Source organism: Oncorhynchus keta, chromosome 1 (genome assembly GCF_023373465.1).
Source record: "Oncorhynchus keta strain PuntledgeMale-10-30-2019 chromosome 1, Oket_V2, whole genome shotgun sequence".
In the NCBI taxonomy this organism is placed as follows: domain Eukaryota; kingdom Metazoa; phylum Chordata; class Actinopteri; order Salmoniformes; family Salmonidae; genus Oncorhynchus; species Oncorhynchus keta.
This window is the reverse complement of record NC_068421.1, coordinates 1,167,748-1,195,297: the sequence shown is the minus strand read 5'-3', so window position 1 is coordinate 1,195,297 and position 27,550 is coordinate 1,167,748. Positions and strand designations below refer to the sequence as shown.

At 45.2% G+C, this 27,550-nt stretch overlaps 2 protein-coding genes and 1 long non-coding RNA gene across 73 annotated transcripts in view; 2 read left to right on the top strand and 1 right to left on the bottom strand.

The window, feature by feature from the left end:
• Nucleotides 1-6,319: 6,319 nt before the first annotated feature.
• LOC127933106 (programmed cell death protein 10-like) overlaps nucleotides 6,320-27,550 on the bottom strand; it is a 37,855-nt gene continuing 16,624 nt past the window's right edge. The window contains exons 4-8 of the mRNA XM_052529763.1: nucleotides 23,147-23,264; nucleotides 15,352-15,478; nucleotides 10,404-10,482; nucleotides 10,182-10,264; nucleotides 6,320-7,104 (exon numbers count right to left, since the gene is read on the bottom strand). Coding sequence (XP_052385723.1) covers nucleotides 7,023-7,104; nucleotides 10,182-10,264; nucleotides 10,404-10,482; nucleotides 15,352-15,478; nucleotides 23,147-23,264 — 489 coding nt within the window. The 3' untranslated portion in view covers nucleotides 6,320-7,022. The remainder of the gene's footprint in view (nucleotides 7,105-10,181; nucleotides 10,265-10,403; nucleotides 10,483-15,351; nucleotides 15,479-23,146; nucleotides 23,265-27,550) is intronic.
• Nucleotides 15,490-17,522, top strand: LOC127933107 (uncharacterized). 50 transcript variants are annotated; one of them, XR_008060554.1, is made up of 5 exons: nucleotides 15,490-15,804; nucleotides 15,937-16,004; nucleotides 16,067-16,338; nucleotides 16,471-16,802; nucleotides 16,867-17,458. It is a non-coding gene; the product is annotated as an uncharacterized LOC127933107 (long non-coding RNA). The 50 variants fall into 50 exon arrangements; XR_008060616.1 differs by lacking the exon at nucleotides 15,937-16,004 and having other exon boundaries at nucleotides 15,490-15,738; XR_008060628.1 differs by lacking the exon at nucleotides 15,937-16,004 and having other exon boundaries at nucleotides 16,133-16,338.
• Nucleotides 17,544-21,293, top strand: LOC127933029 (skin secretory protein xP2-like). Of its 22 annotated transcripts, none has more exons than XR_008147408.1 (3): nucleotides 17,630-20,386; nucleotides 20,714-20,773; nucleotides 20,864-20,981. XR_008147408.1 is itself a non-coding variant. In XM_052529271.1 (3 exons), the coding sequence occupies exons 2-3, from the start codon at nucleotides 20,275-20,277 to the stop codon at nucleotides 21,291-21,293; spliced, it is 960 nt and encodes a 319-aa protein (XP_052385231.1). In that variant the 5' UTR covers nucleotides 17,637-17,989; nucleotides 19,846-20,274. The 22 variants fall into 22 exon arrangements, 1 of the variants encoding a protein (XP_052385231.1); XR_008147401.1 differs by having other exon boundaries at nucleotides 17,631-20,416; nucleotides 20,714-20,743; XR_008147398.1 differs by having other exon boundaries at nucleotides 17,631-20,416.

Genomic DNA, 27,550 nt, shown 5'->3' with positions numbered 1-27,550 from the left:
AGTATTATTATGATTACTATTATTATGATTATTACTATTATTATGATTATTACTATTATTATTACTATTATTATGATTATTACTATTATTATTACTATTATTATGATTATTACTATTATTATTATTATTACTATTATTATGATTATTACTATTATTATGATTATTACTATTATTATGATTATTACTATTATTATGAATATTACTATTATTATTATTACTATTATTATTATTATTACTATTATTATGATTATTACTATTATTATGATTATTACTATTATTATTATTATTACTATTATTATTATTATTACTATTATTATTATTATTATTATTATTATTATTATTACTATTATTATTAGATTACTATATTATTATGATTAATATTATTACTTATTACTATTATTATTATTATTACTATTATTATTATTACTATTATTATTATGATTATTACTATTATTATTATTACTATTATTATTATTATTATTATTATTACTATTATTATTATTATTACGATTATTATTATAATAATGATTATTACTATGATTATGATTAGTAGTATTGTTGTTATTATAATGTTTATTATTATGATGATGATGATTATTATTTCTATTATTATGATTATTAATATTATTATTATGATTACTATTATTATGCCTATTATTATTATTACTATTGTCACTAATATTACCGAAGGTGACTCCCCTTCTTGTTCGGGTGGCGCTCGGCGGTCGTCGTCGCCGGTCTACTAGCTATCACCTTTGGTTTTGTCTGATTGGTATCACCTGTTTCTTGTTTGGTTGTTAGGGTGGGGTTATATAAGTTAGTTCAGCCCGCTTCTGTTTCGTGCGGGCTTGTTCGTCTGTTCTGTGCTTGAGTGTATGTTGTTTGTATTTCCGGGTTTTCGCGCTGTCTGTTATTATTTCTGTTCATTTGTTTTACTACTTTTGTTCATGTATTTTTTCCTGGACATTAAAGCGTGTTTTTCCCACATCCTTTTGCTCTCTGCGCCTGACTCCACACCTCTTCACATATTTTACGTAACAACTATTATGATTATTATGATTATTACTATTATTATGATTATTGTTATTATGATTATGAATATTAATACTATTAATATTATTATAATGATTATTATTGTTATTATTTAATGATGAGTATTATTATTATGATTATATTATTAACAGAAAACTATACCAACCAGCCTACCCCCTCCCCTCCCCTGTCTTGTCTCTCCCCTATCACCTGTTCCCTTGTTTTGCCCCGTCTCGCACCTGCCCCCGTCTCTCCCCCTCCTCTCCAACCTGTCCTCTCCCCGTCTCTCACTTGTCCCCCTCCCCTCCCCTCTTCTCTCCCCCTCCCATCCCACCTGTCTCCCATTGTGGGGACGTATCTCAGAACCTATAGTTTATACTGGCAGCTAAACTGCTGCTTGGAGAGCATGTCATAGATACACAAACAGAGACAGAGAGACAGAGAGAGAGAGAGACAGACAGAGCCACAGAGAGAGAAAGAGAGAGACGGAGAGGTTGGACTGGACCATGTGAACGTTGAACACCATGTCTGTTGGGGGCGGCAGCGTAGCCTAGTGGTTGGAGCGTTGGACTAGTAACCGGAAGGTTGCGAGTTCAAACCCCCGAGCTGACAAGGTACAAATCTGTCGTTCTGCCTGTTCCCAGGCCGTCATTGAAAATAAGAATGTGTTCTTAACTGACTTGCCTGGTTAAATAAAGGTAAAATAAAAAAAAATTAAAAAATAAAATTACTGAGACATCTTTGGGCCAGTCAGAGCCATTGTGGAAGCGGTGTGTTTGGAAAGGGGCGAGGTCCTCCCCAGCCCACACCCCCAGCGCGGCCCACTGGCCTGAACTATGCAGGTACACCACCTGGGTTAACAGTAGACCACCGATGGAGAATACCATAAAATGCAGCTTATAAACTATTATTCAATTATTAGCACTACATGTGCTATAATGGGGTCAAGGTGTGGAGGTCTCAAGCGAGGCCCGGTAGCTGCTCGTTCATTTCCCTATTTTTAATTTTCCTAAGTCAGCCTCTCCCAGTCCACTTTCCTCTCGCCTCGCTCGTCAGCACTGTCCAATAGCAGGCTACGCTGCTTCAGAGGGAGGACCCCACTGTCCAATAGCAGGCTACGCTGCTCCTGAGTGATGACCACACTGTCCAATAGGAGGCCGTACTCCTCCCCGGAGCCACGTCTCACTTCAGACCAGGCTATAGACTCTGCCCCTGGAGAAGGACACACCTGCTACACTGTCACCCTAGAACAGAGGTCATCAGAGGTCAACAGGATGTGTGTGTGTGTGTGAGTGAGTGTGTGAGTCTACTGTGTCATTTCCATGGCCATGGAATGAAAAACAGCTGTTTGTGTGATCGCTGAGATACAGCGTCAACTACGGTCTAAATCACTCATATGTCTACTTTAGGTCTACCCATCAATTCAAGATAGGAACATAGGCTGCATGCTGATTAGACTGTCCGCGTGCTCCATCGACTGCATGTTTGTCATTGGTTATACCCACGTGGGTGATTGAAAGATGAACTGAGGTCGGTTATGGTAATACACCTTATTATGAAAGTTAGCTGCCAATCACCATATAAAGTCCAAAGAAGAAAAAAACTGTAAGATGACTTGAAACGATTCAGTTGACTGTTTTATGTGTGGATTAATTGTTGGAGTAGAGGACCTTGTGCATTTCAGGTAAAATAACAACTCAATGTGTATATCCCAGGACAAATTAGCTAGCAACAGTAAGCTAGCTAAATTGTCATGAATGTTTTAATGCTTTTCGACCTGTCCCCAAAATAATATAATTTGTTCAGAGTTTGTTTTGATATTTCAACCTGCATGTCGTGATCACGTTTGGTGTGACACGCGCCTGGTTTCGGCGTTAGATGACAACATAGCATGGCAGCAGCACATGACAACACAGCATGGTAACAACACAGCATGGTAACAACACAACATGGCAGCAGCACATGACAACACAGCATGGTAACAACACAACATGGTAACAACACAGCATGGTAACAACACAGCATGGTAACAACACAACATGGTAACAACACAGCATGGTAATAACACAACATGGCAGCAGCACATGACAACACAGCATGGTAACAACACAACATGGTAACAACAACATGGCAGCAGCAGAACATGACAACACAGCATTGTAACAACACAACACGGCAGCAGAACATGACAACACAGCATGGTAATAACACAACATGGCAGCAACACAACATGGCAGCAGCGCATGACAACACAGCATGGTAACAACACAACATGGTAGCAGCACAACATGGCAGCAACACAACATGGCAGCAGCACATGACAACACAGCATGGTAATAACACAACATGGCAGCAACACAACATGGCAGCAGCGCATGACAACACAGCATGGTAACAGCACAACATGGTAACAACACAGCATGGTAACAACACAGCATGGTAATAACACAACATGGCAGCAACACAACATGGCAGCAGCGCATGACAACACAGCATGGTAACAGCACAACATGGCAGCAGCACAAAACAGGGTACCAACATTACTGGGTACAGACAACAACACAAAGGACAAGAAGGTAGAGACAACAATACATCACACAAAGCAGCCACAACTGTCAGTTAGAGTGTCCATGATTGAGTCTTTGAATGAAGACATTGAGATAAAACTGTCCAGTTTGAGTGTTTGTTGCAGCTCGTTCCAGTCGCTCGCTGCAGCGAACTGAAAAGACGAGCGACCCAGGGATGTGTTTGCTTTGGGGACCTTTAACAGAATGTGACTGGCAGAACGGGTGTTGTATGTGGAGGATGAGGGCTGCAGTAGGTATCTCAGATAGGGGGGAGTGAGGCCTAAGAGGGTTTTATAAATAAGCATGAACCAATGTGTCTTGCAATGGCTATACAGAGATGACCAGTTTACAGAGGAGTATAGAGGGCAGTGATGTGTCCTATAAGGAGCCTTGGTGGCAAATCTGAATGATTGTGGCCTTCCTTAACTTTTAGGACCTTCCTCTGACACCGCCTGGTATAGAGGACCTGGATGGCAGGAAGCTCCAGTCATGCAGAGATAGAGGATTTATCTTTATTTATTTTTCAAGAGTTGTTCATTTGTAAGGCTTTTGATTAAATGTGCAACACAATATTTATTATTGATTATTGTTCAGTCTTATTAATCACTTTAACATATTTAATCATCTTACCTAGCTTGATGACTGTGGGCATTTTTGATCTAACTAGAGACGGCATTTTGAATTGTGTACAAATGACAATTCTTGAGGAGGAGCCCCAGAACCCCCGCTATGTCCTCCCAAACCAAAGTGGTGCCCCTACCTTTTTACACATACATACATTGCACATACAGTACATGTATACTGAACACAAATATAAATGCGAACATGCAACATTTTCAAAGATTTTACTTAGTTACAATTCATATAAGGAAATCAGTCACAGTCTATTCTAATAAATTCATTAGGCCCTAATCTATGGATTTCACATGACTGGGAATACAGACATGCATCGGTTGGTCACAGATAAACAATAGGTAGGATCGGAAAACCAGTCAGTATCTGGTGTGACCACCATTTGCCTCATGCAGCACGACACATCTCCTTCGCATGTAGTTGATCAGGCTGTTGATTGTGGCCTGTGGAATGTCATCCCACTCCTCTTCAATGGCTGTGTGTTGCTGGATATTGGCGGGAACTGGAACACGGTTCCGTACATGTTGATCCAGAGCATCCCAAACATGCTCAATGGGTGACATGTCTGGTGAGTATGTAGGCCATGGAAGAATTGGGACATTTTCAGCTTCCAGGAACTCTGTACAGATCCTTGTGACATGGGGCTGTGCATTATAATGCTGAAACATGAGGTGATGGCGGTGGATGAATGGCACGACAATGGGCCTCAGGATCTCATCACGGTATCTCTCTCCTTAAAGAGGTTGGTCTTCAGAGCTGTTTTCCAACCATTAAGTAAAACACTCCAAGGCTTCGACATAGTGTCTGAATTATTTTCCCACAGGGTTGCCAGTAGCACCCAGCAGCATACCACCCTGCATCCCAATGCTGGCTTGCCTCTGAAGCTGAGCTGGTCCTGGTCTGTCACTAGATGGGTGACCAGATGCTGCTGGAAGTGGTGTTGGAGGGCCAGTAAGGAGGCAGTCTTTCCTCTTGTGTCCTGACTTTCTGATCTAAAGTGCCCATGGCCCTCATCGTAAGAGTAGGGGCGTTAACATGTCCCGGCTACATTCCCAATCTGGTCCTCATACCATCATGGACACTTAATTATCCCCCAGCTTCCAATTGGCTCATTCCTCTCCCCTGTAACTATTCCCCAGGTTGTTGCTGTAAATGAGAACGTGTTCTCAGTCAACATACCTTGGTAAAATAAGGATTAAATGAAAGTGCAACCAACATGAATCCTAGCACTCTTCCGGTACTGTAAAACAGTCACTGCCACCAGTAGCCATAACAGTGGCAAATAAACCCTCCACTATTATGTTATTATGCCCATCTCTCAAAGCATGGAGCTAATGTCTCCTGGCAACAACCGAGTGAGGCTTGTGTTCGGGTGTCCAGCAGGCAGTTTCTGTGGTCTATTCACAATGCCCCCCCCCACACACACACACACAGTAACATGTTCAGCATAGCAACACAGTAACTTCACCAATAGCTGTAATCACTCCAACACATGCACAGACACCTACGAAAACACACACACACACAAAGATGGAGGCAGAGAGAACAGTTTAGTTTGAGTTTCCAAATCCCTTTGTTACTTCCCTACCCCTCCTAATGGTGAATGTGAACACACACACACACACACACACCCTAAATGTCCAGCTGCTCATTTAACAGTTTTACACCTAACACAATCAAATGAAACACTGAGATATACTCTCTTGGGAACCTGTTTTGATCCCTCTGTCCGAATGCAGACATCACACACACACACACACACACACACACACACACACACACACACACACACACACACACACACACACACACACACACACACACACACACACACACACACACACACACACACTCTAGCGTCTCTGAATTAGCTGATAAGCGCCATCACCAACAGGATCAGAAACGAGGTCTCAGTGATTTCAATAATAAACGTTTCAGTATTAACGCTTTCAGAATGGGATTAACCGACTGATGGAAACAGGTACAGACCAAGAATAGCTTCTTAATTCCACCACGGCAAATCCACTGTCACACAGGGAACGAGTCAATATTTTACATGGGAAATGACGAAGGCAACAACAACAACAAACTTTCCAAAATGTTTAAACTATTTATTTTAACATTTTGCAACCAAACAGCTGTTAAATATACAACTTGCACCATCATCATAATCATCATCATCATAATCATCATCATCATGTCTCATTGTTCAAGTAGAGAATGTAAAAACAACAGAAGTGCCTGTATTTACACCTGGTTTAAAGGACAACTCCACCCCAAAAAATATTTTGGTTTCATTAGTCCCTTGTTGACATAGCAACAGCAATCAAGTTTTCAAGATATGTAACTTTCAAAATACAGAAACCATCCCCCGTATGAACCATTGAGCATCCATTAAGGAATGGCTCCGTGGCCACGGTAATTCCACATGGACAAAGTGAGAGAGCAAATGAAAGAAATGAGAGGATCTTTAACATAAGATACTCTGTGGAGATAGCATGACATAAGATACTCTGTGGAGATAGCATGACATACTCTGTGGAGATAGCATGACATGCTCTGTGGAGATAGCATGACATGCTCTGTGGAGATAGCATGATCCTGGTGAGAAAAAAAAATGAGAAAAAAAAATCTCTGGCAATTTAATTATGATCTGGCCACCTGCAACTCTAAATTATCTCCCTCTTGATTTATAAATGATACAGTCCCAGAAACAGAATCTGAACATTATGTGTACAAAGGGTTTCCTGTCCTCTGATAAAAGCCTGGGTTGGTGTGGTTAACCCCAGTCTATGTCACGGTCTTGAAGGTCTGGAGTATTAGGTTGGTTTGGTGGATGAGCCTGTTGGCGCTGACAAACACGTTTATCGCCCTGGAAACAAGCGGGACAGAGAGGGACACACATGGAAGGCAGCGTCAGTCACAGGAAACCATGGTACGCTGGGATTGATACGGTGCTTTGATCTGTGGAAATGTCAGGCTTCAGAGAATCAACCCTAAATGTGATTTCACAATGGGTCATATTGAACCACCCTGAAAACAACAATTATCATTACTGCCACACAGTCACATGTTCTACTAAGCAGTGCACCAGACCACAATAAACAAAGAATGATATTGAATTCTGCTTATATCACGCTATAAGACAATAAATAAAGTAAATAAAGTAAAAAAGATGAGACAAACGACCATTGGGTGCTTTTGAAGTGACAGTAACCCATCTCCGCTGTGCTATATCAGCCCCCTAGACAGCCCCCTAGACAGCCCCTTATCAGCCCCCTAGACAGCCCCTTATCAGCACCATGGACAGCCCCCTAGACAGCCCCTTATCAGCACCATGGACAGCCCCTAGACAGCCCCATGGATCAGCCCCCTAGACAGCCCCTTATCAGCCCCCTAGACAGCCCCTTATCAGCACCATGGACAGCCCCTAGACAGCCCCTTATCAGCACCATGGACAGCCCCTTATCAGCACCATGGACAGCCCCCTAGACAGCCCCTTATCAGCACCATGGACAGCCCCCTAGACAGCCCCTTATCAGCACCATGGACAGCCCCTTATCAGCACCATGGACAGCCCCTTAGACAGCCCCTTATCAGCACCATGGACAGCCCCTTATCAGCACCATGGACAGCCCCTTATCAGCACCATGGACAGCCCCTTATCAGCACCATGGACAGCCCCTTATCAGCACCATGGACAGCCCCTTATCAGCACCATGGACAGCCCCTTATCAGCACCATGGACAGCCCCTTATCAGCACCATGGACAGCCCCTTATCAGCACCATGGACAGCCCCTTATCAGCACCATGGACAGCCCCTTATCAGCACCATGGACAGCCCCTTATCAGCACCATGGACAGCCCCTTATCAGCACCATGGACAGCCCCTTATCAGCACCATGGACAGCCCCCTAGGCAGCCCCTTATCAGCACCATGGACAGCCCCTTATCAGCACCATGGACAGCCCCTTATCAGCACCATGGACAGCCCTATCTGGCAAATGGACAGCCCCTTATCAGCTACTGGACAGCCCCCTAGACAGCCCCTTATCAAATGCTCTTTGCTTGACAGACCCCTAGACAGCCCCTTTGAGCTCTATGGACAGCCCCCTAGACAGCCCCTTCAGCTGGAATACCATGGACAGACCCCTAGACAGCCCCTTATCAGCACCATGGACAGTAAAGCAAAAGGTCTATCTGGCAAAGAATATAGGCTACTAGGTAGTAGTACAGTGCATTTCAAATGCTCTTTGCTTGATGATGCCTAGAGAATCCTTTGGCTCTATGAATAGCATGCGTTCAGCTGGAATACCGGTGAAGGCCTGCGTAAGCATTGAACTCAATACAGACATGGGAACCAAAATTCCCCATCTGCAGTAACCGAGGAGTCTGGAGACTGGAGTTGGGCTGTTGGGAGGACTGGAGTTGGGCTGTTGGCAGGACTGGAGTTGGGCTGTTGGAAGGACTGGAGTTGGGCTGTTGGGAGGACTGGAGTTGGGCTGTTGGGAGGACTGGAGTTGGGCTGTTGGGAGGACTGGAGTTGGGCTGTTGGGAGGACTGGAGTTGGGCTGTTGGGAGGACTGGAGTTGGGCTGTTGGGAGGACTGGAGTTGGGCTGTTGGGAGGACTGGAGTTGGGCTGTTGGGAGGACTGGAGTTGGGCTGTTGGGAGGACTGGAGTTGGGCTGTTGGGAGGACTGGAGTTGGGCTGTTGGGATACTGGAGTTGGGCTGTTGGGAGGACTGGTAGTATGGGCTGTATGGGAGGGCTGGATGTAAACCAGTATGGGTGATATATTGTTGGGCTGATGGGAGGACTGGAGTTGGGCTGATATGGGAGGACTGGAGTTGGGTGATATATTGAGGGCTGGATGTAAACCTGTATGGGAGATATATTGGGCTGATGGGAGGACCAGATTTGGGCTGTTGGGAGGACAGGAAGACTGGAGTTGGGCTGATATATTGGAGTGGGCTGATGGGAGGACCGTATGTAGGGTGATATATTGTATGGGCCAGATGTAAACCAGTATGCGTGATATATTGTAAGGGTCAGATGTAAACCAGCATGGGTGATATATTGTAGGGATCAGATGTAAACCAGTATGGGTGATATATTGTACGGGCCAGATGTCAACCAGTATGTATGGGTGATATATTGTATGGGCCAGATGTAAACCAGTATGGGTGATATATTGTATGGGCCAGATGTAAACCAGTATGTATGGGTGATATATTGTATGGGCCAGATGTAAACCAGTATGGGTGATATATTGTATGGGCCAGATGTAAACCAGTATGGGTGATATATTGTATGGGCCAGATGTAAACCAGTATGGGGTGATATATTGTATGGGCCAGATGTAAACCAGTATGTATGGGTGATATATTGTATGGGCCAGATGTAAACCAGTATGGGTGATATATTGTACGGGCCAGATGTAAACCAGTATGTATGGGTGATATATTGTATGGGCCAGATGTAAACCAGTATGGGTGATATATTGTAAGGGCCAGATGTAAACCAGTATGGGTGATATATTGTACGGGCCAGATGTAAACCAGTATGGGTGATATATTGTACGGGCCAGATGTAAACCAGTATGGGTGATATATTGTACGGGCCAGATGTAAACCAGTATGGGTGATATATTGTACGGGCCAGATGTAAACCAGTATGTATGGGTGATATATTGTATGGGCCAGATGTAAACCAGTATGTATGGGTGATATATTGTATGGGCCAGATGTAAACCAGTATGTATGGGTGATATATTGTACGGGCCAGATGTAAACCAGTATGGGTGATATATTGTACGGGCCAGATGTAAACCAGTATGGGTGATATATTGTACGGGCCAGATGTAAACCAGTATGGGTGATATATTGTACGGGCCATGGAAGAGAACAGCAGGGTAGAAACATGAAGGAGGATGTGATGAGGTTCTTACTTTCCATCTTTGAAGTAAGTTTTAAGTGTGTCGCTGAAGCTCTTGGAGTATTTCACGAACTCTTTCTTTTGGTGTTCCAGTGCCTGGAAAAACAACAGAGGCGTTTTACTCTTTCAGAAGATAACAGAGGAAAAAAACACACAACGTCTGAAACTCTGCTGATAGCTGAGGGAGAATTAAAATAACAGATGTCTTAATTGGACTGTGTGTGTGTGTTCTCACCCTTCGGTTCTGGTACTGGTATTTTCGGAAGACAGTGTTGACCGTGTCCAGGAGTTCCTTTATGGCGCTGGCGATATCTCTGTGGACAATGAATCCAACAGCAGTCAGATATCCTGAACCATCTCAACCATTACTGCTTCTTAGTCCAACAGCAGTCAGACATCCTGAACCATCTCAACTCTTACTCCTACAGCAGTCAGACATCCTGAACCATCTCAACTCTTACTCCTACAGCAGTCAGACATCCTGAACCATCTCAACTCTTACTCCTACAGCAGTCAGACATCCTGAACCATCTCAACCATTACTGCTTCTTAGTCCAACAGCAGTCAGATATCCTGAACCATCTCACATCTCTCACTCCTTTACCTTCCCTCCATCCGCCCCTCCCTCCTCCCTAGAACCTCGTACTCCCTCTTTCAGTCCTCTCCCCCCTTCGTTTAAATACTGCAGTTTCATAAAGCAAATGGGGGAAACGTTTTTCATCTTTGTTCCAAATATACTTTTTTCTAAATCTCCCACTGAGTAAGTTACTTAGAGAGTGACTCAACACAAATTGAATGAGAAAACTCGAAAAGTGAGCCAACACAGAAACAACCCATGAAAGAATAAGTGTGTGGGAGAAGAATTGTGTAGCCTGTGTGTGTGGGAGAAGAATTGTGTAGCCTGTGTGTGTGGGAGAAGAATTGTGTAGCCCTGTGTGTGTGGGAGAAGAATTGTGTAGCCTGTGTGTGTGGGAGAAGAATTGTGTAGCCTGTGTGTGTGGGAGAAGAATTGTGTAGCCTGTGTGTGTGGGAGAAGAATTGTGTAGCCTGTGTGTGTGGGAGAAGAATTGTGTAGCCTGTGTGTGTGGGAGAAGAATTGTGTAGGCCTGTGTGTGTGGGAGAAGAATTGTGTAGCCTGTGTGTGTGGGAGAAGAATTGTGTAGGCCTGTGTGTGTGGGAGAAGAATTGTGTAGCCTGTGTGTGTGGGAGAAGAATTGTGTAGGCCTGTGTGTGTGGGAGAAGAATTGTGTAGCCTGTGTGTGTGGGAGAAGAATTGTGTAGCCTGTGTGTGTGGGAGAAGAATTGTGTAGGCCTGTGTGTGTGGGAGAAGAATTGTGTAGGCCTGTGTGTGTGGGGGAAGAATTGTGTAGGCCTGTGTGTGTGGGAGAAGAATTGTGTAGCCTGTGTGTGTGGGAGAAGAATTGTGTAGCCTGTGTGTGTGGGAGAAGAATTGTGTAGCCCTGTGTGTGTGGGAGAAGAATTGTGTAGCCTGTGTGTGTGGGAGAAGAATTGTGTAGCCTGTGTGTGTGGGAGAAGAATTGTGTAGCCTGTGTGTGTGGGAGAAGAATTGTGTAGCCTGTGTGTGTGGGAGAAGAATTGTGTAGGCCTGTGTGTGTGGGAGAAGAATTGTGTAGCCTGTGTGTGTGGGAGAAGAATTGTGTAGCCTGTGTGTGTGGGAGAAGAATTGTGTAGCCTGTGTGTGTGGGAGAAGAATTGTGTAGCCTGTGTGTGTGGGAGAAGAATTGTGTAGGCCTGTGTGTGTGGGAGAAGAATTGTGTAGGCCTGTGTGTGTGGGAGAAGAATTGTGTAGCCTGTGTGTGTGGGAGAAGAATTGTGTAGGCCTGTGTGTGTGGGAGAAGAATTGTGTAGCCTGTGTGTGTGGGAGAAGAATTGTGTAGGCCTGTGTGTGTGGGAGAAGAATTGTGTAGGCCTGTGTGTGTGGGAGAAGAATTGTGTAGGCCTGTGTGTGTGGGAGAAGAATTGTGTAGCCTGTGTGTGTGGGAGAAGAATTGTGTAGCCTGTGTGTGTGGGAGAAGAATTGTGTAGCCTGTGTGTGTGGGAGAAGAATTGTGTAGGCCTGTGTGTGTGTGTGTGTACTAACTTGAGACAGTGTTACATTGGAAAGTACAGCACGTCAAACATTTGGACACCTCCTACTCATTCAAGGGTTTTTCTTTATTTTTACTATTTTCTACATTGTAGAACAATAGTTGTCACGGCGTGGCCTTCTGGGTGGGCCGTGATTATTTAGTTAGTAAATAAGGAATCATGAAGTAACCAAAAAAGTGTTAAATCAAAATATATTTTAGAATTGAGATTCTTCAATGTAGCCACCCTTTGCCTTGACAGCTTTGCACACTCTTGACATTCTCTCAACCAGCTTCATGAGGAATGCTTGTTCCAACAGTTGAGCACTTGTTGGCTGCTTTTCCTTCACTCTGCGGTCCAACTCATCCCAAACCATCTCAATTGGGTTGAGGTCAGGTGATTGTGGAGGCCAGGTCATCTGATGCAGCACTCCATCACTCTCCTTATTGGTCAAATAGCTCTTAAACAGCCTGGAGGTGTGTTGGGACATTGTCCTGTTGAAAAACAAATGATAGTCCCAGTAATCGGAAACCAGATGGGATGGCTTGACACTGACAGTGTCACCAGCAAAGCATCCCCACACCATCCCACCTCCTCCTCCATGCTTCACGGTGGGACCCACACATGCAGAGATCATCCGTTCACCCACTCTGTGTCTCAGTAAGACAGTTGGAACTAAAAATCACATATTTGGACTCATCGGACCAAAGGACAGATTTCCACCGGTCTAATGTCCATTGCTCGTGTTTCTTGGCCCAAGCAAGTCTCTTCTTCTTATTGGTGTCCTTTAGTAGTGGTTTCTTTGCAGCAATTTGGCAATGAAGGTCTGATTCACTCAGTCTCCTCTAACAGTTGATGTTGAGATGTGTCTGTTACTTGAACTCTTTGAAGCAATTATTTGGTCTGAAATCAGTTGCTGGTAACTCTAATGAACTGATCCTCTGCAGCAGAGGTAACTCTGGGTCTTCCTTTCCTGTGGCGGTCCTCATGAGAGGCTGGTAACTCTAATGAACTTATCCTCTGCAGCAGAGGTAACTCTGGGTCTTCCTTTCCTGTGGCGGTCCTCATGAGAGGCTGGTAAACTGTAATGAACTGATCCTCTGCACCAGAGGTAACTCTGGGTCTTCCTGTCCTGTGGCGGTCCTCATGAGAGACAGTTAACTCTGGGTCTTCCTGTCCTGTGGCGGTCCTCATGAGAGACAGTTAACTCTGGGTCTTCCTGTCCTGTGGTGGTCCTCATGAGAGACAGTTAACTCTGGGTCTTCCTGTCCTGTGGTGGTCCTCATGAGAGACAGTTAACTCTGGGTCTTCCTGTCCTGTGGTGGTCCTCATGAGAGACAGTTTCATCATAGCGCCTGATGGTTTTTGCAACTGCACTTGAAGAACCGTTCAAAGTTCAAAAAATTAACCTGTTAATTACAATGCATTTCAGGTGACTACCTCATGAAGTTGGGGTGGTAGGTAACCTAGTGGTTAGAGTGTAGAGGTGGCAGGTAGCCTAGTGGTTAGAGTGTAGAGGTGGCAGGTAACCTAGTGGTTAGAGTGTAGAGGTGGCAGGTAGCCTAGTGGTTAGAGTGTAGAGGTGGCAGGTAACCTAGTGGTTAGAGTGTAGAGGAGGCAGGTAGCCTAGTGGTTAGAGTGTAGAGGAGGCAGGTAGCCTAGTGGTTAGAGTGTAGAGGTGGCAGGTAACCTAGTGGTTAGAGTGTAGAGGAGGCAGGTAGCCTAGTGGTTAGAGTGTAGAGGAGGCAGGTAGCCTAGTGGTTAGAGTGTAGAGGAGGCAGGTAGCCTAGTGGTTAGAGTGTAGAGGAGGCAGGTAGCCTAGTGGTTAGAGTGTAGAGGAGGCAGGTAGCCTAGTGGTTAGAGTGTAGAGGTGGCAGGTAGCCTAGTGGTTAGAGTGTAGAGGTGGCAGGTAACCTAGTGGTTAGAGTGTAGAGGTGGCAGGTAGCCTAGTGGTTAGAGTGTAGAGGTGGCAGGTAGCCTAGTGGTTAGAGTGTAGAGGAGGCAGGTAGCCTAGTGGTTAGAGTGTAGAGGTGGCAGGTAGCCTAGTGGTTAGAGTGTAGAGGAGGCAGGTAACCTAGTGGTTAGAGTGTAGAGGAGGCAGGTAGCCTAGTGGTTAGAGTGTAGAGGAGGCAGGTAACCTAGTGGTTAGAGTGTAGAGGTGGCAGGTAGCCTAGTGGTTAGAGTGTAGAGGTGGCAGGTAGCCTAGTGGTTAGAGTGTAGAGGAGGCAGGTAGCCTAGTGGTTAGAGTGTAGAGGAGGCAGGTAACCTAGTGGTTAGAGTGTAGAGGAGGCAGGTAGCCTAGTGGTTAGAGTGTAGAGGAGGCAGGTAACCTAGTGGTTAGAGTGTAGAGGAGGCAGGTAGCCTAGTGGTTAGAGTGTAGAGGAGGCAGGTAGCCTAGTGGTTAGAGTGTAGAGGAGGCAGGTAGCCTAGTGGTTAGAGTGTAGAGGAGGCAGGTAGCCTAGTGGTTAGAGTGTAGAGGAGGCAGTTAGCCTAGTGGTTAGAGTGTAGAGGAGGCAGTTAGCCTCGTGGTTAGGGTGTAGAGGAGGCAGGTAGCCTAGTGGTTAGAGTGTAGAGGTGGTAGGAAGCCTAGTGGTTAGAGTGTAGAGGTGGTAGGTAGCCTAGTGGTTAGAGCATTGGGCCAGTAACCGAAAGGTTGCTAGATGGAATCCCCTGAGCTGACAAGGTAAAAATAGGTCATTCTGCCCCTGAACAAGGCAGTTAACCAACTGTTCCTAGGCCGTCATTGTAAATAAGAATTTGTTCTTAACTGACTTGCTTAAATGAAGGTAAAATACAAATCTGGTTGAGCGAATGCCAAGTGTGGAGCAAAGCTGTCATCAAGGCAAAGGGTGGCTACTATGAAGAATCTAAAAAATATAAACACGTTGTGTTATTTCATAGTTTTGACGTCTTCACTATTATTCTACAATGTAGAAAATAGTCAAAAATAAATAAATAAAAACCCTTGAATGAGTATGTGTGTCCAAACTTTTGACTGGTACTGTAAATGGAAACAAGAGAATGTGTGCTTGAGAAGTGTGAATGACGTCACAGACGATGTACTGGGAGGTCTCCGAGGTCGTATGTGTACTGACTTGATGGTCTGTAAGAAGCGTACTCTGTCGTTGATTTCATCCGGGATCTTGCTGAGGATGTGTTTGAGTGCCCGGGCCTTGTCATTCAAGTCCTGGAACTCCTGCTCAGGCCTGTCAATCATGAACTCTACACACACACACACACACACACACGAACGAAGACAGCCTGAGTCACCATGGAGACAGGTCAACAAGGTGGTGGTGGATTGTAGAGAGAGCATTCCAGAGGCACTAACAGAACAGCCCCACTCAGAGAGCCGTCTGTGTGTGTGAGCAGAGTGCTGTGACTGTGTGTGTGTGAGAGCAGAGTACTGTGACTGTGCGTGTGCGTGTGTGTGTGTGTGTGTGTGTGTAGAGTACTGTGACTGTGAGGGGAAAGTTAGAGAGGTAACACTGTAGTGTAGCCTGGCTAAAAGCAGGAAGTACTGTGACTGTGAGGGGAAAGTTAGAGAGGTAACACTGTAGTGTAGACTGGCTAAAAGTAGGAAGTAGTGTGACTGTGAGGGGAAAGTTAGAGAGAGGTAACACTGTAGTGGAGCCTGGCTAAAAGTAGGAAGTACTGTGACTGAGGGGAAAGTTAGAGAGAGGTAACACTGTAGTGGAGCCTGGCTAAAAGTAGGAAGTAGTGTGACTGTGAGGGGAAAGTTAGAGAGGTAACACTGTAATGTAGCCTGGCTAAAAGCAGGAAGTACTGTGACTGAGGGGAAAGTTAGAGAGGTAACACTGTAGTGGAGCCTGGCTAAAAGCAGGAAGTAGTGTGACTGAGGGGAAAGTTAGAGAGAGGTAACACTGTAGTGTAGCCTGGCTAAAAGCAGGAAGTACTGTGACTGTGAGGGGAAAGTTAGAGAGAGGTAACACTGTAGTGTAGCCTGGCTAAAAGCAGGAAGTACTGTGACTGTGAGGGGAAAGTTAGAGAGAGGTAACACTGTAGTGTAGCCTGGCTAAAAGCAGGAAGTACTGTGACTGTGAGGGGAAAGTTAGAGAGAGGTAACACTGTAGTGTAGCCTGGCTAAAAGCAGGAAGTACTGTGACTGAGGGGAAAGTTAGAGAGAGGTAACACTGTAGTGTAGCCTGGCTAAAAGCAGGAAGTAGTGTGACTGAGGGGAAAGTTAGAGAGAGGTAACACTGTAGTGTAGCCTGGCTAAAAGCAGGAAGTAGTGTGACTGTGAGGGGAAAGTTAGAGAGGTAACACTGTAGTGTAGCCTGGCTAAAAGCAGGAAGTAGTGTGACTGAGGGGAAAGTTAGAGAGGTAACACTGTAGTGTAGCCTGGCTAAAAGCAGGAAGTAGTGTGACTGTGAGGGGAAAGTTAGAGAGAGGTAACACTGTAGTGTAGCCTGGCTAAAAGCAGGAAGTAGTGTGACTGTGAGGGGAAAGTTAGAGAGAGGTAACACTGTAGTGTAGCCTGGCTAAAAGCAGGAAGTAGTGTGACTGTGAGGGGAAAGTTAGAGAGGTAACACTGTAGTGTAGCCTGGCTAAAAGCAGGAAGTAGTGTGACTGTGAGGGGAAAGTTAGAGAGGTAACACTGTAGTGTAGCCTGGCTAAAAGCAGGAAGTACTGTGACTGTGAGGGGAAAGTTAGAGAGAGGTAACACTGTAGTGTAGCCTGGCTAAAAGCAGGAAGTACTGTGACTGTGAGGGGAAAGTTAGAGAGGTAACACTGTAGTGTAGCCTGGCTAAAAGCAGGAAGTAGTGTGACTGAGGGGAAAGTTAGAGAGGTAACACTGTAGTGTAGCCTGGCTAAAAGCAGGAAGTAGTGTGACTGAGGGGAAAGTTAGAGAGGTAACACTGTAGTGTAGCCTGGCTAAAAGCAGGAAGTACTGTGACTGAGGGGAAAGTTAGAGAGAGGTAACACTGTAGTGTAGCCTGGCTAAAAGCAGGAAGTACTGTGACTGTGAGGGGAAAGTTAGAGAGAGGTAACACTGTAGTGTAGCCTGGCTAAAAGCAGGAAGTACTGTGACTGTGAGGGGAAAGTTAGAGAGAGGTAACACTGTAGTGTAGCCTGGCTAAAAGCAGGAAGTAGTGTGACTGTGAGGGGAAAGTTAGAGAGGTAACACTGTAGTGTAGCCTGGCTAAAAGCAGGAAGTACTGTGACTGTGAGGGGAAAGTTAGAGAGGTAACACTGTAGTGTAGCCTGGCTAAAAGCAGGAAGTAGTGTCTTCAGAAAGTGTACAAACCCTTTGACATTTTCCACATTGTTGTTGTTACATACTACATTTAAAATGACTTAAATCTAGGCGTTGTGTCACTGGCCTACACACAATACCCCAAAATGTCAAAGTGGATGTTTGATTTTGATTTTTATTTTTAAATGAATTAAAAATGAAAAGCTGAAATGTCGAGTCAATAAGTATTCAAACCCTTTATGGAAAGCCTAAATAAGTTCAGCAGTAAACATGTCACATTTGGGATGGCAGGTAGCCTAGTGGTTAGAGTGTAGAGGAGGCAGGTAGCCTAGTGGTTAGAGTGTAGAGGAGGCAGGTAGCCTAGTGGTTAGAGTGTAGAGGAGGAAGGTAACCTAGTGGTTAGAGAGTAGAGGTGGCAGGTAACCTAGTGGTTAGAGTGTAGAGGAGGCAGGTAGCCTAGTGGTTAGAGTGTAGAGGTGGTAGGTAGCCTAGTGGTTAGAGTGTAGAGGTGGTAGGTAGCCTAGTGGTTAGAGTGTAGAGGAGGCAGGTAGCCTAGTGGTTAGAGTGTAGAGGTGGCAGGTAGCCTAGTGGTTAGAGTGTAGAGGAGGCAGGTAGCCTAGTGGTTAGAGTGTAGAGGTGGCAGGTAACCTAGTGGTTAGAGTGTAGAGGTGGCAGGTAACCTAGTGGTTAGAGTGTAGAGGTGGCAGGTAGCCTAGTGGTTAGAGTGTAGAGGAGGCAGGTAGCCTAGTGGTTAGAGTGTAGAGGAGGCAGGTAGCCTAGTGGTTAGAGTGTAGAGGAGGCAGGTAGCCTAGTGGTTAGAGTGTAGAGGAGGCAGGTAGCCTAGTGGTTAGAGTGTAGAGGAGGCAGGTAGCCTAGTGGTTAGAGTGTAGAGGAGGCAGGTAACCTAGTGGTTAGAGTGTAGAGGTGGCAGGTAGCCTAGTGGTTAGAGTGTAGAGGTGGCAGGTAGCCTAGTGGCTAGAGTGTAGAGGAGGCAGGTAGCCTAGTGGTTAGAGTGTAGAGGAGGCAGGTAGCCTAGTGGTTAGAGTGTAGAGGAGGCAGGTAACCTAGTGGTTAGAGTGTAGAGGTGGCAGGTAGCCTAGTGGTTAGAGTGTAGAGGTGGCAGGTAGCCTAGTGGTTAGAGTGTAGAGGAGGCAGGTAGCCTAGTGGTTAGAGTGTAGAGGAGGCAGGTAGCCTAGTGGTTAGAGTGTAGAGGAGGCAGGTAGCCTAGTGGTTAGAGTGTAGAGGAGGCAGGTAGCCTAGTGGTTAGAGTGTAGAGGAGGCAGGTAGCCTAGTGATTAGAGTGTAGAGGAGGCAGGTAGCCTAGTGGTTAGAGTGTAGAGGAGGCAGGTAGCCTAGTGATTAGAGTGTAGAGGAGGCAGGTAGCCTAGTGGTTAGAGTGTAGAGGAGGCAGGTAGCCTAGTGGTTAGAGTGTAGAGGAGGAAGGTAACCTAGTGGTTAGAGAGTAGAGGTGGCAGCTAACCTAGTGGTTAGAGTGTAGAGGTGGCAGGTAGCCTAGTGGTTAGAGTGTAGAGGAGGCAGGTAGCCTAGTGGTTAGAGTGTAGAGGAGGAAGGTAGCCTAGTGGTTAGAGAGTAGAGGTGGCAGGTAACCTAGTGGTTAGAGTGTAGAGGTGGCAGGTAGCCTAGTGGCTAGAGTGTAGAGATGGCAGGTAACCTAGTGGTTAGAGTGTAGAGGTGGCAGGTAACCTAGTGGTTAGAGTGTAGAGGAGGCAGGTAGCCTAGTGGTTAGAGTGTAGAGGAGGCAGGTAGCCTAGTGGTTAGAGTGTAGAGGAGGAAGGTAACCTAGTGGTTAGAGAGTAGAGGTGGCAGGTAACCTAGTGGTTAGAGAGTAGAGGTGGCAGGTAACCTAGTGGTTAGAGTGTAGAGGTGGCAGGTAGCCTAGTGGCTAGAGTGTAGAGGTGGCAGGTAACCTAGTGGTTAGAGTGTAGAGGTGGCAGGTAGCCTAGTGGTTAGAGTGTAGAGGTGGTAGTTAGCCTAGTGGTTAGAGTGTAGAGGTGGCAGGTAGCCTAGTGGTTAGAGTGTAGAGGTGGCAGGTAGCCTAGTAGCTAGAGTGTAGAGGTGGCAGGTAACCTAGTGGTTAGAGTGTAGAGGTGGCAGGTAGCCTAGTGGCTAGAGTGTAGAGGTGGCAGGTAACCTAGTGGTTAGAGTGTAGAGGTGGCAGGTAGCCTAGTGGTTAGAGTGTAGAGGTGGTAGTTAGCCTAGTGGTTAGAGTGTAGAGGTGGCAGGTAGCCTAGTGGCTAGAGTGTAGAGGTGGCAGGTAACCTAGTGGTTAGAGTGTAGAGGAGGAAGGTAACCTAGTGGTTAGAGAGTAGAGGTGGCAGGTAACCTAGTGGTTAGAGTGTAGAGGAGGCAGGTAGCCTAGTGGTTAGAGTGTAGAGGTGGTAGGTAGCCTAGTGGTTAGAGTGTAGAGGTGGTAGGTAGCCTAGTGGTTAGAGTGTAGAGGTGGTAGGTATACTGTACCACACATACACACAGTACCTCATCTCTGTAGCTCACACATACAGATACTGTACCACACATCCACACATACAGATACTGTACCACACATACACACATACAGATACTGTACCACACATACACACATACTGATACTGTACCACACATCCACACATACAGATACTGTACCACACATCCACACATACAGATACTGTACCACACATACACACATACAGATACTGTACCACACATACACACATACTGATACTGTACCACACATCCACACATACAGATAATTGTAAGGTCAAACAAAAGATTCAACCACAAAGACCAGGGAGGTTTTCCAATGCCTCGCAAAGACCAGGGAGGTTTTCCAATGCCTCGCAAAGACCAGGGAGGTTTTCCAATGCCTCGCAAAGACCAGGGAGGTTTTCCAATGCCTCGCAAAGACCAGGGAGGTTTTCCAATGCCTCGCAAAGACCAGGGAGGTTTTCCAATGCCTCGCAAAGACCAGGGAGGTTTTCCAATGCCTCGCAAAGACCAGGGAGGTTTTCCAATGCCTCGCAAAGACCAGGGAGGTTTTCCAATGCCTCGCAAAGACCAGGGAGGTTTTCCAATGCCTCGCAAAGACCAGGGAGGTTTTCCAATGCCTCGCAAAGACCAGGGAGGTTTTCCAATGCCACAAAGACCAGGGAGGTTTTCCAATGCCTCGCAAGGACCAGGGAGGTTTTCCAATGCCTCGCAAAGACCAGGGAGGTTTTCCAATGCCTCGCAAAGACCAGGAGGTTTTCCAATGCCTCACAAAGACCAGGGAGGTTTTCCAATGCCTCACAAAGACCAGGGAGGTTTTCCAATGCCTCACAAAGACCAGGGAGGTTTTCCAATGCCTCGCAAAGACCAGGGAGGTTTTCCAATGCCTCGCAAAGACCAGGGAGGTTTTCCAATGCCTCGCAAAGACCAGGGAGGTTTTCCAATGCCTCACAAAGACCAGGGAGGTTTTCCAATGCCTCACAAAGACCAGGGAGGTTTTCCAATGCCTCACAAAGACCAGGGAGGTTTTCCAATGCCTCACAAAGACCAGGGAGGTTTTCCAATGCCTCACAAAGACCAGGGAGGTTTTCCAATGCCTCGCAAAGACCAGGGAGGTTTTCCAATGCCTCACAAAGACCAGGGAGGTTTTCCAATGCCTCACAAAGACCAGGGAGGTTTTCCAATGCCTCACAAAGAAGGGCACATATTGGTAGATTGGTCAAATTAAAAAATAATAATAATAATATCCCTTTGAGCATGGTGAAGTTATTAATTACACTTTGGATGGTGTATCAATACACCCAGTCACTACAAAGATACAGGCATACTTCCTAACTCAGTTGCCGGAGAGGAAGGAAACCGCTCAGGGATTTCACCATGTGGCCAACGGTGACCTTAAAATAGTTACAGAGTTTAATGGCTGTGATCGGAGAAAACTGAGGATGGATAAAGAACATTGTAGTTACTCCACAATACTAACCTAATTGAAAAATAGGGAAGCATGTACAGAATAAAAATATTCCTGTTCGCAATAACGCACTACGTAAAACTGCCCTGAAAACAACGTGTTTGTGGCAAATCCAACACATCACTGAGCACCCCGCCTCATATTTCCAAACATGGTGGTGGCATCATCATGTTATGGGTATGATTGTTATCGGCAAGGACTAGGGTGTTTTTTAGGATAAAAATAATGGAATAGAGCCAAGTACTGGCAAAAATCCTAGAGGAAAACCTAGTTTAGTCTGCTTTGCAACAGACACTGGAAGACAAATTCACCTTTCAGCAAGACAATAACCTAAAACACAAGGCCAAATATACACTAGAGTTACCATGACGACCTTGAATGTTCCCGAAGTGGCCTAGTTACAGTTTTGACTTAAATCTACTTGAAAATCTATGGCAAGACTGTCCAGCAATGATCAACTTCACAGAGCTAGAAACATTTTAAAAGAAATATCCAGGTGTGGAAAGCTCTTACAGACTTACACAGAAATCCTCACAGCTCTTACAGACTTACCCAGAAACCCTCACAGCTCTTACAGACTTAACCCAGAAACCCTCACAGCTCTTACAGACTTACCCAGAAACCCTCACAGCTCTTACAGACTTAACCCAGAAACCCTCACAGCTCTTACAGACTTAACCCAGAAACCCTCACAGCTCTTACAGACTTAACCCAGAAACCCTCACAGCTCTTACAGACTTAACCCAGAAACCCTCACAGCTCTTACAGACTTAACCCAGAAACCCTCACAGCTCTTACAGACTTACCCAGAAACCCTCACAGCTCTTACAGACTTACCCAGAAACCCTCACAGCTCTTACAGACTTACCCAGAAACCCTCACAGCTCTTAGACTTAACCCAGAAACCCTCACAGCTCTTACAGACGTAACCCAGAAACCCTCACAGCTCTTACAGACTTAACCCAGAAACCCTCACAGCTCTTACAGACTTACCCAGAAACCCTCACAGCTCTTACAGACTTACCCAGAAACCCTCACAGACTTACCCAGAAACCCTCACAGACTTACCCAGAAACCCTCACAGCTATAATGGCTGCCGAAGGTGATTCTAACATGTATTGATTCGGGGGTGTGAATACTTATGTAAATTAGATATGGCTGTAATAAATTTGAAATGAATATGCTAAAATATGTTTTCCATTTGTCATTGTGGGATATTGTGTGTAACTGGGTGAGAAAAAAAAGACATTTAATCCATTTTGAATTCAGGCTGAAACAACAAAATATGGAATAAGTCAAGGGGTGCGAATACTTTCTGAAGGCGCTGTATATTTAGTATTCAAAACAGGAGCGAGGGCGCTCTCATCACTGTGTGTGTGTGTGTGTGTGTGTGTGTGTGTGTGTGTGTGTGTGTGTGTGTGTGTGTGTGTGTGTGTGTGTGTGTGTGTGTGTGACTATAGCTGAGCTTTTCAAGCTGTGCACAAGAATTCATTACTACCATCAATCAGGCCATGCAGGAGAGGAAATTCTATCCTGGTGGGAGGAAATGTCTCACAGGAGGAGAGGCTGTTAAATTTGTGGAGAAACAGTGCCACCATGAGGAGACAGACAGTACTGTACACAGAGGCATAATGCCTAACGTCTTCTTGGATGAGGTTAGTCACTGCAGAACAGACAGACACACAAGAGGACAGAGACAAATGCAGAAAGAGAGAGAGACCTTCCACATCGCCTGCAGCCATGCGTAGTAGTGACTCGATGAAGTTGACCTCCACGTTTTTCTTCTCCAGGATCTTCATGATGATGTCCTGGGTCAGCCCTGGGTTCTCCTTCTCAGCCTGACAACCACAGAGTACACAGCATCAGGCTCTGCTAATCAACCACAGAGTACACATCACCAGGCTCTGGTAATCAACCACAGAGTACACATCACAAGGCTCTGCTAATCAACCACAGAGTACACATCACCAGGCTCTGGTAATCAACCAGAGTACACATCACCAGGCTCTGCTAATCAACCACAGAGTACACATCACCAGGCTCTGGTAATCAACCACAGAGTACACATCACCAGGCTCTGCTAATCAACCACAGAGTACACATCACCAGGCTCTGGTAATCAACCACAGAGTACACATCACCAGGCTCTGCTAATCAACCACAGAGTACACATCACCAGGCTCTGCTAATCAACCACAGAGTACACATCACAAGGCTCTCAAGGATCGTCAGCTGGTGGCCTGCAGATCAATTATTATTCATAATAATTTAACATAAATTTACTGTTGAGAGTTGGACTAATAGAAAATCACAAGGTGCATTTTCAACATTTGGTTGTGCATCAGCAGACACTCAATTAGCCCATGTCAGCTACATTGTTATAGATGGGTATTTTAGTCTAGCGACCAGCTATCTAAACTTGTAGTAAGCAATGTCCAATTACCAACCAGGGTGGGGCCCAATGATCATCAGTTATCATGCTAAAAACTGCAAGCATTTGCCTCCACCTGGTGGTAAAGTGTAGAATTGCATGAAATGTGCTGTATAATTGCTGTTTCTTTCCACCCCATGGCAAAATGTATAGAATTGCAGCAATCTTAGTTTAAAAACTAAAATTTTCTCTACACCCCATTGCAAAATGTATAGAATTGCAGCAATCTTAGTTTAAAAACTAACATTTTCTCTACACCCCATGGCAAAATGGATAGAATTGCAGCGATCTTAGTTTAAAAACTAACATTTTCTCTACACCCCAAGGCAAAATGGATGTGGCTATGCAGACCCACGAGCCACAGCGACCCCCCCATGATAAAGGTCAGTTTTTTTTTGTGTGGCCCCCATCACAGTAACCCATCACTGGTCTATGACAATGCATTGTCATGGGGAGCTCATTTCCTGCAATTATACCCATTTTGCAAATGGGGCTGAGTGAATGAAAAATAAACAAAAGTCAATGGAGGTCATGACATTCTGGGGGTTTTAGATTCATCTCGTCTAGTTATTTTGGCGATAGTAAATTATTATAATCAATTCATAATAATACATACATGATTGCTCCCATTATCTTTTCTACATACTTTATGTCTGGTTTCAGTCGTTTAAACTTTAGTTGTTTAAGTTTACACTGAAAACGTTTACCATCTCCCAAAAAGTATATTTACAGTACCAGTCAAACGTTTGGACACACCTACTCATTCAAAGGTTTATCTTTGTCTTTCACATTGTAGAATAGTAGTGAAGACATCAAAACTATCTAATAACACATAGGGAATCATGTAGTAACCCCCCAAAAAAGTGTTGTATTTGAGATTCTACACAGTAGCCACCCTTTGCCTTGACAGCTTTGCACACTCTTGGCATTCTCTCAACCAGCTTCATGAGGTAGTCACCTGGAATGAATTTCAATTAGCAGGTGTACCTTGTTAAAAAGTTCATTTGTGGAATTTCTTTCCTTCTTAATGCGTTTGAGCCAATCAGTTGTGTTGTGACAAGGTAGTGGGGGTGGAAGATGGTCTTTTACCAAATAGGGCTAAGTCCATATTTTGGCAAAAACAGCTCAAATAAGCAAAGAGAAATGACAGTCCATCATTACTTTAAGACATGAAGTTCAGTCAATACGGAAAATTTCAAGAACTTTGAAAGTTTCTTCAAATGCAGTCGCAAAAACCATCAAGCGCTACGATGAAACTGAGGACCGCCACAGGAATGGAAGACCCAGAGTTACCTCTGCTGCAGAGGATACATTCATTAGAGTTAACTGGATCTCATGAGGACCGCCACAGGAAAGGAAGACCCAGAGTTACCTCTGGTGCAGAAGACACATTCATTAGAGTTAACTGGATCTCATGAGGACCGCCACAGGAAAGGAAGACCCAGAGTTACCTCTGGTGCAGAAGACACATTCATTAGAGTTAACTGGATCTCATGAGGACCGCCACAGGAAAGGAAGACCCAGAGTTACCTCTATTGCAGAGGATCAGTTCATTAGAGTTACCTGGATCTCATGAGGACCGCCACAGGAAAGGAAGACCCAGAGTTACCTCTGGTGCAGAAGACACGTTCATTAGAGTTACCTGGCTCAGAAACCAACAGTTAACTGCACCTCAGAAATTGCAGCCCAAATAAATGCTTCAAGTAACAGTTGAAGTAACAGACACATCTCAACATCAACTGTTCAGAGGAGACTGTGTGAATCAGATCTTCATGGTTGAATTTCTGCAAAGAAACCAATACTGAAGGACACCAATAAGAAGAAGAGACTTGCTTGGGCCAAGAAACACGAGCAATTGACATTAGACCAGTGGAAATCTGTCCTTTGGTCTGATGAGTCCAAATGTGAGATTTTTGGTTCCAACCACCGTGTCTCTGTGAGCTGCAGAGTAGGTGAACGGATGATCTCTGCATGTGTGGTTCCCAACGTAAAGCATGGAGGAGGAGGTGTGATGGTCTGGGGGTGCTTTGCTGGTGACACTGTCAGCGATTTACTTAGAACACAAGGCACACTTAACCAGCATGCCATCCCATCTGGTTTGCACTTAGTGGGACATCATTTGTTTTTCAGCAGGACAATGACCCAAAACACACCTCCAGGCTGTGTAAGGGCTATTTGACCAAGAAGGAGAGTGATGGAGTGCTGCATCAGATGACCTGGCCTCTACAATCACCTGACCTCAAACCAATTGAGATGGTTTGGGATGAGTTGGACCACAGAGTGAAGGAAAAGCAGCCAACAAGTGCTCAACATATGTGTGAACTCCTTCAAGACTGTTGGAAAAGCATTCCAGGTGAAGCTGGTTGAGAGAATGTCAAGAGTGTGCAAAGCTGTCATCAAGACAAAGGGTGGCTATTTGAAGAATCTCAAATATATTTTGATTTGTTTAACACTTTGTTTTGGTTACTACATGATTCCATATGTGTTATTTCATAGTTTTGATGTCTTCACTACTTTTCTACAAAGAAGAAAATAGTAAAAATAAATAAAAACCCTTCAATAAGTAGCTGTGTCCAGACTGGTACTGTTTACAGTGCCTTCGGAAAGTATTCAGACCCCTTAACCTTTTCCACATGTTGGTAGGTTACAGCCATTACTCAGTACATTGTTGAAGCACCTTTGGCAGCGATTACAGCCTTGAGTATTATTGGGTATGATGCTACAAGCTTGGCACACCTGCATTTGGGGAGTTTCTCCAATTCTACTCAAGCTCTGTCAGGTTGGATGGGGAGCGTTGCTGCACAGCTATTTTCAGGTCTCTCCAGAGATGTTCAATCGGGTTCAAGTCCGGGCTCTGGCTGGGCCACTCAAGGACTCAATTCAGAGAAAATGTCCCAAAGCGACTCCTGCGTTGTCTTGGCTGTGTGCTTAGGGTCATTGTCCCTTTGGCAGGTGAACCTTCACCCCAGTCTGAGGTCCTGAGAGCTCTGGAGCAGGTTTTCTTTAAGGATCTCTCTGTACTTTGCTATGTTCACCTTTCCCTTGATCGTGACTAGTCTCCCAGTCCCTGCCTCTGAAAAACATACCCATAGCATGATGCTGCCACCACCATGCTTCACTCTAGGGATGGTGCCAGGTTTCCTCCAGATGTGACGCTTGGCATTCAGGCCAAAGAGTAAAATCTTGGTTTCATCAGACCAGAAAATCTTGTTTCTCATGGTCTGAGAGTCTTTAGGTGCCTTTTGGCAAACTCCAAGTGGGCTGCCATGTGCCTTTTACTGAGTAGTGGCTTCCGTCTGGGCACTCGACCATAAAGGCCTGATTGGTTGAGTGCTGCAGAGATGGTTGTCCTTCTGGAAGGTTCTCCCATCTCCACAGAGGAACTCTGGAGCTCTGTCAGAGTGACCATCGGGTTCTTGGTCACCTCCCTGACCAAGGTCCTTCTCCAGCGATTGCTCAGTTTGGCTGGGCAGCCAGCTATAGGAAGAGTCTTGGTGGTTCCAAACTTCTTCCATTTAAGAATAATGGAGGCCACTGTGTTCTTGGAGACCTTCAATGCTGCAGACATGTTTTGGTTCCCTTCCCCAGATCTGTGCCTCGACACAATCCTGTCTCTACGGACAATTCCTTCGAACTCATGGCTTGGTTTTTGCTCTGACATGCACTATCAACTGTGGAACCTTATATAGACAG

Bases quoted from the DNA above. Each gene is read 5' to 3' on its own strand.
- LOC127933029 (XM_052529271.1), top strand. From the start codon at position 20,275: ATGCCTCGCAAAGACCAGGGAGGTTTTCCAATGCCTCGCAAAGACCAG. The intron at 20,655-20,713 runs GTTTTCCAATGC...AAAGACCAGGAG, and splicing joins GCCTCGCAAGGACCAGGGAG to GTTTTCCAATGCCTCACAAA.